The 14,879-nt window shown below is 42.3% G+C and overlaps 1 protein-coding gene across 15 annotated transcripts in view; it reads right to left on the reverse strand.

The window, feature by feature from the left end:
• The window catches only part of FAM13B (family with sequence similarity 13 member B), a 156,892-nt gene that overhangs the window by 118,856 nt on the left and 23,157 nt on the right, over positions 1 to 14,879 (reverse strand). For 14 of the 15 annotated variants that reach the window (XM_033927210.1, XM_033927205.1, XM_033927206.1 and 11 more), the window contains one exon: positions 9,363 to 9,575. The exons of the other annotated variant lie outside the window; for it this stretch is intronic. In XM_033927210.1, coding sequence (XP_033783101.1) covers positions 9,363 to 9,575 — 213 coding nt within the window. The remainder of the gene's footprint in view (positions 1 to 9,362; positions 9,576 to 14,879) is intronic. 15 annotated transcript variants of the gene reach the window in all.

Here is a 14,879-nt window from a genome sequence, read left to right on the forward strand (position 1 = left end):
CGACCATGTGACACTTCTCCTTAAGAAAACGCATTGGCTCCCAGTTGCTCACCACATAACATATAAATTAAGTCTGCTGACTCAAATCTCTTCTTTATAAAACTCCCGCTTCCATTCATAGATTATTGATTCCCCATACTTCTACAAGATTACTCAGGTCTAACGACCAACATCTATTAATAGTTCCCTCACTCAAAAACATTAATACACAGCGGCAATTCATCTTTTCTGTCACAGCCCCCCAAATATGGAATTCCCTCTCTATTTACATTCGGGAAGAACGCAATTTAGACAGATTCAAGAGCAAGTTAAAATGCTTTCTTTTTAAAGATGCATTTGACAGCTAGAAAGCTAAATTAGGAGCCTCAATTGAATCTTATTTCTTAACTTTTTTGAAGCCCACTGCTCTCCCCCCTCCTATTGTTTTTTCCTTTACTCGTCTTATTTACTATCAATAACTTGTAGTTCTTCCCCATTTTTTCCTTCTGTATTATATATTCTGTAAGGTTAGTCGTATTTATTTGGTTTGTTTCCCCTGAAATTTGTAATTTTACTGTTTTGTACATCGCTTAGAATTTTGAATAAGCGATTAATCAAATCTATAATAAACTTGAAACTTGAACAGTGAGTATAGGCTAACAGCTTGAATCAGCAATCTGGGCCTGTATCCAAACCAGTCTGATGAAAGGCAAGAATTACCGAGATCGGAGCTGAATAAGGGTCCACCTGGACTTGTGCACACCAATTGTGAAAGGCCTTCCACACATATAGCATAAGCAGACACCGCAGACGACTTTGTGGACTTCCGAAGAGTATCAACAACCAGGGCAGAATATTCTGTCGCTCTAAGACTGCGCGCCTAAGAGTCAAGACGGACGAGCAAAGTGACCCAGATCCTCCATGGATACCAGTCTCTACGTGAAGAAGTCTAGAGAGCGAGCTCTGCGCAGGCACAGCAAATCTGTATACCATGGTCTGAGAGATCAATCTGGAGCCACCAGAAAGACGCAGCCTGGAAGAGCTGCAATCCTCCGAAGGACTCAGCTGTCTATTGGCCAAGGAGGAAAAACATACAGGAGAATCTCCAGAGACCATGGCTGCACCAGAGTATCGATTCCCTCACTTCCGGGCTTGGATCTTCAACTGAAGAAGCGATCCACTTACTTGCTTCTTGTCGTGGCCCTGAGGTCAAAACGGAGTCTTCCCCACTATCGCATGGAACAACTCTGGGGACAGAACTCAGTCGCCTGGATCTAGAGGCTGTCTGCTGAGAAAGTAAGCTTAAACATTGTCTACTCCCGTCACCTGCGTTGCCAACAGCACTAGGGCATGACGCTCCAGCCAATGAAAAAGAAGATGGATTTGCTGAGGCAGAGGAGTGCTTTTGGTTCCTCCCTGGTGAGTGACGGAAGCTACTGTTGACATATCTTTTTGTCCACCAGCGTCTTCTGTAATCTCGACAGAGCTAGTCGAATGGCTCTGAGCTCCAATCGGTGGAATGACCACTGCGGCTGAGATGGTGTCCAACACCCCTGAATAGGACAATGATTGCAATGAGCTCTCCAGCCCCAAAGGCTGGCATCTTTCATCACCACGATCCAGGAGCAAAGTGTAGTAGAACGCCCCCGGCGGAGTGATTGCAGGAGAAGACACCAGACTATGTTTGCTCAGCTTCCAGAGTCCAAGGTAAACAGGGCTGCAAGGCATTCTTGTGCAGAACCCAGTGAGAGAACAAAGCATGTGAAGCACATCCAACGTGGCAACTGTTGATCCCAGAACCTGAACTTAGCGGTGGATCAGAAAAATGGGGATGGGCGAGCACATCTCTGTAAGATCCAGAAGGGGCAAGATACTGTTCTGCAGATCTCCATTTGAAATCATGGAATCTTGAGAGCCACAGTCACGTGCGGAAGATCCAGAAGAGGCTTCCACTCTTCAGAGCCTTTCTTAAGCACGAGAAAGTATATGGAGTATCTGTCTGAGCCCCAGAGGTCAGGCGATACTGGGTCCATAGTTTGAAATTTCAGCAAGTGTTGAATAGTGGTTGGAATCCTGAGCGCTTTGTCCGGGTGATTTGAGCAGAGCCCATTAACCAATCTGTCAGAGGTTGAGCAAATTCCAGTTTGTAACTTGACCAAATAGACTTTAAGACCCACTGGTCAGGCGTAATGCTTCCAGACAGGCAGAAATATTTTGAGATGGCCCCCAATCCGCAGCGGGGCATCCATTGACCTGGCAGCAATGTGCATGTGCATCAGGAGGCGCAGCATGGAAATCAGGAGGCTAGGAATGGAGGCTGGCCAATCTTCACTGGCTCCCAGTGATTTCCAGAATCCAATTCAAATGCTCCTACCTGGCTTTTAAGATCATTCACGGCATCCTTCCTTCCCTAATCCCACTATCGTTTAACTCCTCGTGCCCTGGCTCCGCCAGACCTGCCCAAAGATATAAACTATCCTTCCCCTCCCTACACGGTATTCTCTATGCAGGCAAACTGGGAAAATCACTTCTCTTCAAAATCACAGGTCTTTGGAATGACCTTACTATCAAGCTGCGGAACCTGAGCTCCCTCCACTTATTCCGCAAGCAACTGAAAACTTGGTTCTTCTCTAACATGTAATTCTATTTCCCCCTTTCCCTTCCACTCTATTTATAAGCTCATGTAAATCTTTTCCTGTCTTTTCTTATATTTTAAGTTCTTGTAAACCGTGCCGAGCTCTACTTCCGTGGAGAGGATGTGGTATATAAATTTAAGGTTTAGTTTAGTTTAGGAATGTCTATAGCCATACCAGCATGAGAAAACACCTGCACACAGTTGGAAGCGCTGGGCGCCAAGAAATCAGAATGACCAGAACCCCAGGAGGGCCGTGTCTGCTATCAGGCCGAGTTGTAGTGCAACAGTCCAGTCTACAATCCATGAAGTCATCCAGACCTCTGCCAAACAATCACAGCTCCTGAAAAGGCAGCCCAGCCAACGAAGCCTTGAAAGTGGAAAACAGCAGCCCACTAAGGGCAGAGCTGGATTACTCTGATTCCAGAGTCAAACTCACATAAGGGCATACAATTCATCCAGCATATAAACTGCGCCTGCCAAAACAAAACTGAAAAGAGGGAACCACTGGCTAAATTTCCAGAACACGCTTTTGAGCGTAACATGCGCAAGCGACACATAAGTGAACATAAGAATTGCCACTGCTGGGTCAGACCAGTGGTCCATCATGCCCAGCAGTCCGCTCATGCGGCGGCCCCCAGGTCAAAGACCAGTGCTCTAAATGAGTCCAGCCTAAGGCAGCTGCATGAAAGAGCTTTCTGAGGACCACCTCCACACGGTAGACCTGTATATCTTCCAATACGAAACCACCCACATTGGGAGGAAAAGTGCATTTTGCCACCTGTGCTACCAAAAATCCACCCTGGGCTGAACCAATGTTGCTGACACTCCCTTGCCAAAACATAGCTCTAGCAAAAGTCAGACTACTCTCCAGAGAATTAAACTTGTTCCAAGACCAAAACGCACATATCAGGGTACCAGGGGAAGGTAGCAAGTATACGCCACAAAGCCAGGAGGAAGAAGTGGACGGAGCTAGCTGAGAGACCAAAAGATTGCCTGTAAAGATTCAGAAAGAAGGTCTGGCAAAGCCACAAATTCAAATAGGCGCAGGCTCGTGAGAGCATTTCCAGGCTCCCAAAACACCAGACGGATCCACAGATCCAGCACACAGTCCTTGATCTCCCATCCCAGGGAGCTCTGCACCTGTAAATAAGGAGACAGAAAGCAAATCATCCGCATCTGGATCCCCCAGATCAGGGTCAGGCAATGCAAGCATGGCGAGTCTAGAACATGTCCAAAGAAGTAACACCACTGAGAAACGCTGTGTAGGTGTATTGGGACTGCACAGGGGGGAAACACACAGTAGTCCAAAATCCAGAGTGCAAAAATTTCAAAAATGTTGCAGAGGTGTCCAATCTCTTGGGGCATAGTTCACATGAAGGTAGCTAAATTGATCTTTTCTGAGGCTGCGCAGGGTCCGCAGCCTGGCAGAAGGAATTAACAGCCTTGCCCAGCCCCAAAACCCAGGAAAGCTGCCCTGCTGGGCTAGCTGAGCGTTAGGTCACCTGCTTCAGCAAGGAAGAGGCCAAGCCGGATGCTGCTGCTGCTTCAGCCCTCCCCCCCCCCCCCCCCCGACTGCACCACGTGGCGTCAATAAGCTCTAAAAGCACTAAAATTGTGCAATTCTGGCAAGAATCCACAAGAGGAGAGCCTAAGGACTCCATTCCAGCAAGTTTCCAGGCAAAATTTGCAGTTATGAAGAAGCAAGGAGCTTTAGAATATAAATACGCCAAAAATCCAAGATGGCCGTCACAAAATTCATGCCAAAATCACAATATTTTTCACATTTCCCAAACTCAAAAATGGCAATTTTAGGATTTTTCAGAAGGAGGGAGAACACAGGGAGACATTCAGAAACACAGAAAACCCCACTTTTCACACCTCCCCCTAATGTCTCTTGCAGATTGTCAGCTGGCGTACTCACTGTGACCTGAGAGAAATCAGAAGTGCTATAAGTCTGCATTCAGCTGTCACAGTAGCAGGATGAGAATAATCACTGCCACAATGCTGGGAATGCTTTTACAAAGCTGATTTTCGGGCTGCCAGTTAAGACTCCAATGTCTGACTATACCGCTACAATGTGGCCAGCATCCTGCGAGACACCGCAGAGCCTTCTAAGGGCGCCTAACAGAGAAAACTATGCAGGCTGGCCAACAAGTACCTAGAGGGATCGGCCTGTCAGCTACAGACTGAAGTCTGTGATTTCTCAAGCAGGCAGAGCTTTAAAATTGTTCCAATAACTAAATTACCCGAAAAGGGGACACAATTACATCAAATTAAAACAATGAAATGGGGAGAACAGAACACACACAACTGCAACCATAAACTGCAAAGTGAAGTACTATAGAGGCAGAGTGAAAAGTCTGAAGTAGATTCCTTCTGCAGCTATGCAACTAAAGGGAAATAACCCTACTGTCTAGAATGTCTCACCTATTGCATTGGAAATTGTTTTCTGAACAATCTGTAAATACAAAGCATTCAATGCCTACACCACGGCTAAGAGAAACCACTAAGGTGAAATTTTGGTCTTACCTGATAAATTCTTTTCAATTCCTGCTATACCATTCCAGACCAACAGATTATGTTTCACTACCAGCAGATGGAAGCAAAGAAACTAAACAGTCCCAGTGACATCACCAGCGCAGACTGGAATATGCAAAGCCAAAGCGAACATTCAATCACAATGAACATATATATAAAATCATGAAACCCTTTAGGCAGTGATCTTCACTGGGGGTTACTTTGGGGAGAAAAATGCTTAATGTGACAGTCAACAAGCAAAGTGAATATCACACAGGACAAACAGGGAGATGCGGGATTCCCTGTACAATACAGCTAGCCTAGTGGCTACTGCCTCTAATGTAGTCTGCTTAAACATAGAAACATAGAACATGATGGCAGAAAAGGGCCATGGCCCATCTAGTCTGCCCACACTAATGGCCCACCCCCTAACTACCTCCATGAAGAGATCCCACATGCCAATCCCATCTTTTCTTAAAATCTGGCACGCTGCTTGCCTCAATTACCTGTTGTGGAAGATTATTCCAGCGATCAATCACCCTTTCGGTGAAGAAATATTTTCTGGTGTCGCCATGAAATTTCCCACCCTTGATTTTCAACGGATGCCCTCTTGTTGCCGTGGGTCCTTTAAGGAAAAAGAGATCCTCTTCCACCTCGATACGGCCTGTGACATATTTGAACGTCTCGATCATGTCTCCCCTCTCTCTGCTTTCCTTGAGTGAGTACAGCTGCAATTTACCCAGTCATTCCTCATACGGGAGATCCTTAAGTCCTGAGACCATCCTGGTGGCCATTCGCTGAACCGATTCAACTCTGCGGCCTCCAGAATTGTACACAGTATTCCAGATGGGGGTCTCACCATGGATCTGTACAACGGCATTATGACCTCAGGCTTACGGCTGACGAAACTTCTACGGATACAGCCCATGATTTGTCTAGCCCTGGATGAAGCTTTCTCCACTTGATTGGCAGTCTTCATGTCTTTGCTAATGATCACCCCCAAGTCACGTTCTGCTACAGTCCTTGATAGGATCTCACCATTTAGGGTGTAAGTCCTGCATGGATTTTTGCCAAGGTGCATGACCTTGCATTTTTTGGCATTGAAACTTAGTTGCCAAGTCTTTGACCAATGCTCCAGCAGGAGTAGGTCCTGCACCATACTGTCAGGCATTGAGCTTTTGTCGGGCACTGTGCTTTCATCTGTTGTGCGGTTGCCTACCATGTTGCATAGTTTGGCGTCATCGGCGAATAATGTAATTTTACCTCGAAGCCCCTCAGCCAAGTCTCTTACGAAGATGTTAAATAGGATCGGGCCCAAGACCAAGCCCTGCGGCACTCCACTGATCACCTCCATCGTATCGGAGAGGGTACCGTTTACCACTACCCTCTGAAGTCTACCTCTAAGCCAGTCCCTAACCCAAGCGGTTAATGTTTCACCCAGTCCCATCGAACCCATCTTGCTCAATAACCTGCGGTGTGGGACGCTATCAAACGCTTTGCTGCATTCCAAGTACACGACGTCCAGGGACTCCCCTATATCCAGCTTTCTTGTTACCCAGTCAAAGAAGCTGATCAGATTTGATTGGCAGGACCTTCCCTTCGTAAAACCATGTTAATGGGGATCTTGTAGATTCTCCTCGTTCAGGATCGTATCCAATTGGTGTTTGATTAGTGTTTCCATAAGTTTACTCACTATCGATGTGAGACTCACCGGTCTATAATTCTCAGTCTCCGTCCTGCATCCCTTTTTGTGGAGTGGAATGACGTTAGCCATTTTCCAATCCAACGGGACTCTTCCTGTACTTAGGGAAAGATTGAAGAGCGCGGATAACAGTTCCGCCAGGACGTCACTCAACTCCCTGGGGTGTAGTTTGTCCGGTCCCATAGCTTTGTTCACCTTGAGTCTTGATAGCTCCTCGTAGATACTGCTGTGCGTAAACTCGAAATTTTGAAACGGGTCTTCCTAGTTTTCCCTCGTCGGCAGCTGAGGCCCGGATCCCGGATCCTCGTAAGTGAAGACCGAGCAGAAGTATTCATTTAAAAGTTTGGCTTTGTCGGAGTCCGATTCTACATAGTTCCCGTCGGATTTCCTAAGGCGTACTATCCCATCTGTGTTTCTTTTTCTGTCACTAATATACGGGAAGAAGGATTTATCGCCCTTCTTGATGTTCTTCGCAAGGTTCTCCTCCTTTCGGAGTTTGGCCTCCCTGACTTCGATTTGACCACTTTTGACTTGGCCAGATAGTCTTCCTTGGATTCTCGCTTCCCTGATTGTTTGTAGATGATGAACGCTCTTTTCTTCTTTTTTTTATGAGGTCTGAGATCTCCGCAGAGAACCACTGTGGTCTATTGTTTCTTCGCTGTTTACTTACTGATTTGACGTAGCGGTTGGTTGCATCGTGTAAGGTTGATTTCAGAGTTGACCACATTACCTCTACATTATCTGTTTCGGCATGGTTTTGCAGTGCACGATGGATGAAATCTCCCATGCTTTCGAAGTTTGTGCCCTTAAAGTTGAGGACCTTGGTTGGATGTGCTTGACTTAGTGAAACCTTTCCTGAGGTTGAACCATATCATGTTGTGGTCACTGAAGGCCAACATATCGCCTACCGAGACCTCTGTGACACTTTCTCCGTTGATGAGTATTAGGTCTAGTATCGCCCGATCCCTAGTGGGCTCTAATACCATTTGTCTGAATCTCGCTCCCTTTATAGAGGTTAATAGCTTCCTGCTGCCGCTGATTGTAGCGGAAAGATTGTTCCAATCCACATCAGGCATATTGAAGTCTGCTTACACACATTTATAGTGACTGATCTAACTAAAAAAAAAGTATACTGTGCCCCCCGCTCTCTTTTTTTCCTGTGTCCATACCACTCCTACAAATTCACTATCTAAGCCCCCTACATGTTCTCCCCTGCTCCTCTCCACTACACTTTTCCATCTGAACCCCAATCAGCCTCAGCTTCCATTCCCACCAGTTAGCCTTCACCACCCGCTCTATACCCTCAACCCCTTCTAGCTGCCCTCACTCTAGTTTTTTTAACCCCCCTACATTTTCCTTAAGATATGATATCCCCTTTCACCTTCAACCTATGCCCTCTCATTCCAGAGCATCCTTTCAGCTAAAAGATGCACATTCTATGCATTTATGACTTAGAGGTATTTAAATATCTATTAATCATCATCTCTCCCTTCTCCTGCCTTTCTTCCAAAGTATACATATTGAAATACTTACGCCCGACTCCATAGGCTTTAGGGCAAAGACCATATTAGTTGCTGCCCTCTTGACCAACTCCAACCTATTTATATCTTTTGAAGGTATGGTCTCCAGAAATGTATACATTGGCATAGTAAGGGGGGTGGACCGCCTCAGGCGCCACCTTGGTGGAGGTGCCAGCACCTCTCCTCTCTCTCCTGCCACCCGGTACCTCTCCAAATCTTTGCCAGCTGCAAGCAGCATCTCTTACCTGCTGCTTGCACCAGCCTCATCCCTCCCTCCCTGTTTGTGAGGACCAGGAAGTGATGTCAGAAGAAAGGATGAGGTTAGCACGAACGGAGATGCTGCTCGCAGCTGGCAAAGATATGACGATGTATTGGGAAGAGGGCAGAGGGAAAGGGTGCATTTGGGGCTCACATGGATAACCTAATTACAGTCTTCAGCATTAAGGAACAGAGAGATAAAGGAAAGTGTACTTTCAGAACAGCATCTTAACACAAAATCAAATAGGCTGAAAAACATACTACTGTAGTTTGTGTATAGCACTTCATACCCCATGCAGTCATAAAGAAAAAAATGTCTTTATTTGCTACCAAGGGGTCAGTGTTTATTTGCCGTCACCTATCTTTTGTGTTTAACTCTATTCCCATAAAGTATTAAAATTTGGAACTGTTTCTTCATTATCTACTATGGGAGAAAAAATAAAATGGTGACCAAGGATTTAAGACCCTCACATTCAGTATGAAAAGGAATGGATTTATTTTTTATTTCAAACACTTTTTACCCGCCTAACACCTAGGCAGTTTACAATAAAAACAAACACTCACATTCAAATAAACAAATACATGCCTGTTTTATCCTTCAAACCATATTGAAGTATTAAAAAATATTATGTATAAAATCATGTTCTTAGTGGTATGGTAGTTTCAATATATACATATGTGTTTAACCAACAAAATGGAAACATTTGCATATATTTCAGTAATATGAACAAAACAAAAAAGGTAAAGCTACCTTGAGAAAGCTGCATCAAATGAATGTGTAGACAGGCAGGGATCACAGGTTCAGGAAGTTTCTGAAGAAAATATCTAAGAAGACTGATAGCTGAGGGTACATCTGCTTCTTTGTCCAAGTCCACCTCTTCTCCATTATCATACCTCTGACGGAGCCACTCCACAGTCTCAGCATTACCATTGACTTGAAAAAGTCCTTCTTGTTCCAGACCACCTAATTAGTCAGGAATTCGCAATTTATAAAGCTATTCATGGAAATGCACCACTGCATCTTTGCTCACATATTTCAATAATATATTCCAACCTAGAACTTGTAGTTTGCTATCCAAGTATTATTGTAAGTACCAAAGTCTTTATTCATTTTTCATCTTACATCAAGTACAAAATATTACATCAATTGTATTTATACACATCACTTGAATTTATTTCAGTTATTATCTTAAATACATGTAATTTATTCCCTCCCAATCCACCCTTCCCACAAATATTTAAACATAAATTTTGTATAAATATTACATTCTTATCTAATGATTAAACCTTAAATAGAACTTTATACCACCCCCCCTTCCCCATATTATAAATGTACTTTCAGTGGAAAATGGCATCTAATCATTGTAATAAGTTGTCAATGGCCCTCATATCTTTTTTAAATTATTATAATTTCCTTTTTGTATAGTAATTGTTCTTTCCATTTTGTAAATATGGCACAACGAATTCCACCAAAAAGTATAGTTAAGTCTATTATAATTTTTCCAATTCTTGGTGATATGTTGTATGGCGACTCCTGTCATAATTAATAAAAGTTTATTATTGCTTGATGAAATTTGACTTTTTATTCTCATTGAAGTACCGAATAGAATTATATCATATGATAATGCTACATGATTCTCTAATAAACAATTAATTTAAGACCAAATTGATTTCCAAAAGGCCATGATACAGGGACAATAGAATATTAAATGATCCAAAGTCCCTGCTTCCAGATTACAATGCCAGCATCTATTAGACTTAGAGCTATCCAACTTTTGTAATCTAACTGGGGTCCAAAATGCTCTATGCAACAAAAAGAACCAAGTTTGTCTCATAGATGCAAACACTGTACATCTCATTCTCCAAGACCAAATTCGTGGCCATTGAGATGCTGAAATTTGATGCTTAATCTCAATGCTCCAAATGTCTCTAAGACCAGTCTTTGGTTTTTTATTCATATATCCAGATATCAATTTATACCATTGTGCGGCTTGGTGTCCCAAGAAATCCACCTGAAAGCATAAGAACTCCAGACTATACTGATTATTAAAATTTTTTCCATTCAGGGAACCCCTCCTGAATAGCCTACTTCAGCTGCAACCATTTAAAACTTTGTGATTTGTTAAGACCATATTTATGTTGCAACTGTGAAAAATCAAGCAGTTTACCATTTAAAATAACATCATCTAAAATCCGTATACCTGCAATAATCCAATGCTTCCATACGATTTTAAATCCGCCAATTTGAATCTTGGAGTTTAGCCATAAAGATTATTATTATTGTAAGTACCAATTAACTACTAGTCATTAGACTCTCCCTTCCTTTGGAATTTACTTCCTTTTGAATTAAAAATGTTGGAGGAATCTTTTCTGTACACATGGAAAAATCTAGCTACTCAGCTGTTTTTCAATGGTCTTGGTCATGTTCATATTTTATTTACTGTTTTGAATATATTTTATTATATTAACAACCTCATAGGCTTCAGGAAAAAGAAGTATGGAAATCTGACAAATTTTATATCAAAATATGTGAACAAATGTTGACAAAGCTCATAAGATTTACCAGCTGTCAAGAAAAAGCTATATACATTCTATACCTGTTCACCTTCCTCCCCCGTCCACAACCGACAGATTACAAAGAAATGTATATTGATACAAGATCTCCTGTGTGTCGCGTTGGGATAGAAACTTGTGTTGAAAAATCTATGACTAATTTAACCTGTAAACTATATATTATGGATATTGGTATTAGATCCCTAGTATGTGTTGAGTTAGGATAAAAACTTGCATCAGAAAAACTTGTACTGTAAATATGGCAAATTGTAACCTGTTAACTATATCTTGTATATGTTGACCTGTAACCCGTTCTGGGCTCTTTGGGGAGGACGGGATAGAGAACGAATTAAATAAATAAATATACAAAATAATGCACGTGGATGGTAATACAAAACAGGGTGCTTAAGATTTCAAGGAATAACTGCACATGTTGAACTTTCATAAGGGCGCCTATTATAAAATAGCTTAATTCCCACAATAAAAGTTATACCTGCACCAAGGCAGGGGTAATTTTGTGCCATTTATGTGTTGGAAGAAATCAGCACAGGTGTACATTTATTTTTCAAAACATACGTTACTGCCAGTTTTCTACATTTTGTAAGCTATCATTCCAAGCACGGTAAAGTCTTCCATATTCTGTTTTTTTTTAGGTTTTTGCAACTGGTGATTTTAAATGACAGTCAAAAACTTTTCTTTCTTTCTTTCTTTATTTTAGGTATTTATATACCGCCTATCAAAGTTATCTAAGCAGTTTACAATCAGGCACTCAAGCATTTTTCCCTATCTGTCCCGGTGGGCTCACAATCTATCTAATGTACCTGGGGCAATGGAGGATTGGGTGACTTGCCCAGGGTCACGAGGAAAAGCATGGGATTTGAACCCACAACCTCAGGGTGCTGAGGCTGTAGCTCTAACCACTATGCCACTCCTTCCTACTTCCTAAACATGATGCTATAAGCAAAGGTTTTTGAAACAAGCATATACCAGAGCGATATATAATCACCAATAACAAATTGTTGTCTACAGTGAATGAACATCACATTGAAAGTAAGATCCATACTTTTCTTACCAAATATACCAATGCCCAGTTAAAAGCCCACCTCTTTGAGAGTGCTTTCAACTCCTAACTCCTTTCACCTTGGGTTCTGCATCCCCAACTCTATATGTCGTGTCTGTCTGTCCAAATTAGATTGTAAGCTCTTCCGAGCAGGGACTGTCTATAAATGTCAAAATGTACAGTGGTGTGTACGTCTTTCAGCGCTAAGTAGTAGTAGTAGTAGTAGTAGTAGGATTATGAAGAAAAGATTGGGGGATTGTGCACACCCATGAGATGTTTAAAGGCAAATTTTAAGGACCACCTACTCCCATGGGAAGAATTTAAAGGCGATTTTGAGCCTTTTTGACTTACCAGAAACCAGGAGTATTCGATCGAGGAGTTGTGGGTCATTATAAATGTGGCAATTGCAAAAACTGTGAAATGACATTACAAGCAACTACTGTACTTTTAATAACTCAACATTTGGATTTTACAGTAGATGGGAGAGTTTATCACCTTAAGCAATTTAATAACTAACAGCAAATACGCAATTTGTGATTATATGCCCTTGAAATAAAATTTACATCAGTTACACCATTAGAAGTTTTAAGATCAGGTTAAATGAACACTGTTCAAATCTCACACATGGCAAAATGAAAGCACCACATTGTAAACAGGAAAAAAAAAATATCAAAATTTCAGTCAGCTATGATGTCTTATCATCAATATCATCCCTAGATGTAAATGTGGTGGTGATCATGCTAAGAAATTACTACAGCATGAACAGCATTGGATTTCCCCTTTATAATTATTAGAACAATTTGGTTTAAATAGTTTTATTGAGTAGAAGATAGACATTCATATAGATATATTTTTCACATTCTGTGTCACTAGTGATGTTTTTTAAGTAAACCCTACTGGGTAAAGCTTTTGTACAGTCGATGATTGGCCGTTTACTTGATGACATCTGTTAAATAGTGGTACCATATTAAGTTTTTAGAAGCTCAAGATGGACTGAGAGTCACAATTTGCCTCCAGTTTTTAAGTTGCATTTCATTGCTTTATTTATGATTTCTAGGCATGCAGTGTGTGTTTATATTAAGCACACACTGAATCATATTTGCACATATTAAATGTTTTATTGCCTTCTTTCTGTTTTTAAGGTAACGTTCACTTTTTTGGATAATGCATATCCTCAAGTGAAGCATAGATGGGAAGATTAGGTTCTTATCGCGATAATCTTCTTTCTAGTAGAAAGGCATGGGTCTTGAATTAGTGTGTTATACACCTCTACTCGCGAGTTTGTGCAGAAGGTGTCATCTACATTTTTCAGCTTTCTAATAGAAAGACATGAGTCTTGAACTAGTGGGTTATTCACCTCTACTCGTGAGTTTGTGCAGAAGGCGTCATCTACATTTTTCAGCTCCACCTCCCCTATCTCTGCACTGTGCTCTGCTCCTCAGTTTGTATGTACCAAAGCAGATGACAGCCACTACAACAAGAAAAAGAAAGAGAAATGGCACAGGGAAACTCCCTAATGAAGCAAAATCTGTTCTGCTCTTGATCATCTACCATTAAAGAAAACCAATGCCAATAGAACTTAAAAACAAGGTGGAAAACAAAAAGCCATATACCTGAGTGCAATTGGCACTAACACTTATGCAGTTCCATCTCTCTCCCCTTTGATCTGTGCAAGATTCTGCTGCACAACATATTCTGAGAGACCCACCATGCTCACATTAATCCTCTCCTCAAGTCACTTCACTGGCTCCCCATCCATTTCCAAATACAGCAAAAACTCCTCTTACTGACCTACAAGTGCACTCACTCTGCAGCCCCTCAATATCTCTCTACACTTCTTGCTCTAAGTTCCCACCCTTCCTCCTGTGAACTCGGTTCATCATGAAAGTCCCTCCTATCCAGACCCTTCTACTCTACTGCCACCTCCAGACTCTGTCCCTTCTATCTTGTCGCACAATATGCATGCAACAAACTGCCTGAGCCATTATGTCAAGTGCCATCTCTGACAGTATTCAAATCCAAGCTAAAATCTGTTTTACTCTTTTGGGATCTTGCCAGGCACTTGTGACCTGGATTGGCCATGATTTGGAACAGGATACTGGGCTTGATGGACCTTTGGTCTTTCCCAGTAAGCAACACTTATGTTCTTATGAAGTCCACGAGGAACTCTAAATTGCACACGATGTCTACTTCTTGCAGCTCTCAATACTTGCATAGTGGTTTTCAGGGTTGTTGCTACAAAAGTCAACACATGAGAAAAGCCAATGCTGCCTATAACTCCCATGACTCTTTCCAATTTCACAGAGTGTCAAATAAAAATCACTACCAATAAAGCAGTACATCTCTCCCCTACCTTACTCCATCCTTCCACACGCTCCTCTTGCACTCCCAACTAATTCCCTTCAAGGCATATTTAGATTCATCGCCTCTGCTACACATCCTCTTAGCCTGTCTCCCTCCACCCTCCCCCCACCCCCAATATTCCTTTAGCTCCTGTCCTACAGCTTATTTCTACCCCTAACATCTTTATTTATTTCATCTCCGCTGGCTCCTCTCTCCCATATAAGCAAACTGATTTTTTTCTTGTCTCCTTCAGCAACTTCTCCCCAGATATCTCTCTCAACTCTGCCTCTCCAGCCCTTCCATCTTCTGTTC

The sequence above is a fragment of the Geotrypetes seraphini genome, chromosome 18 (assembly GCF_902459505.1).
Source record: "Geotrypetes seraphini chromosome 18, aGeoSer1.1, whole genome shotgun sequence".
Taxonomy (NCBI): domain Eukaryota; kingdom Metazoa; phylum Chordata; class Amphibia; order Gymnophiona; family Dermophiidae; genus Geotrypetes; species Geotrypetes seraphini.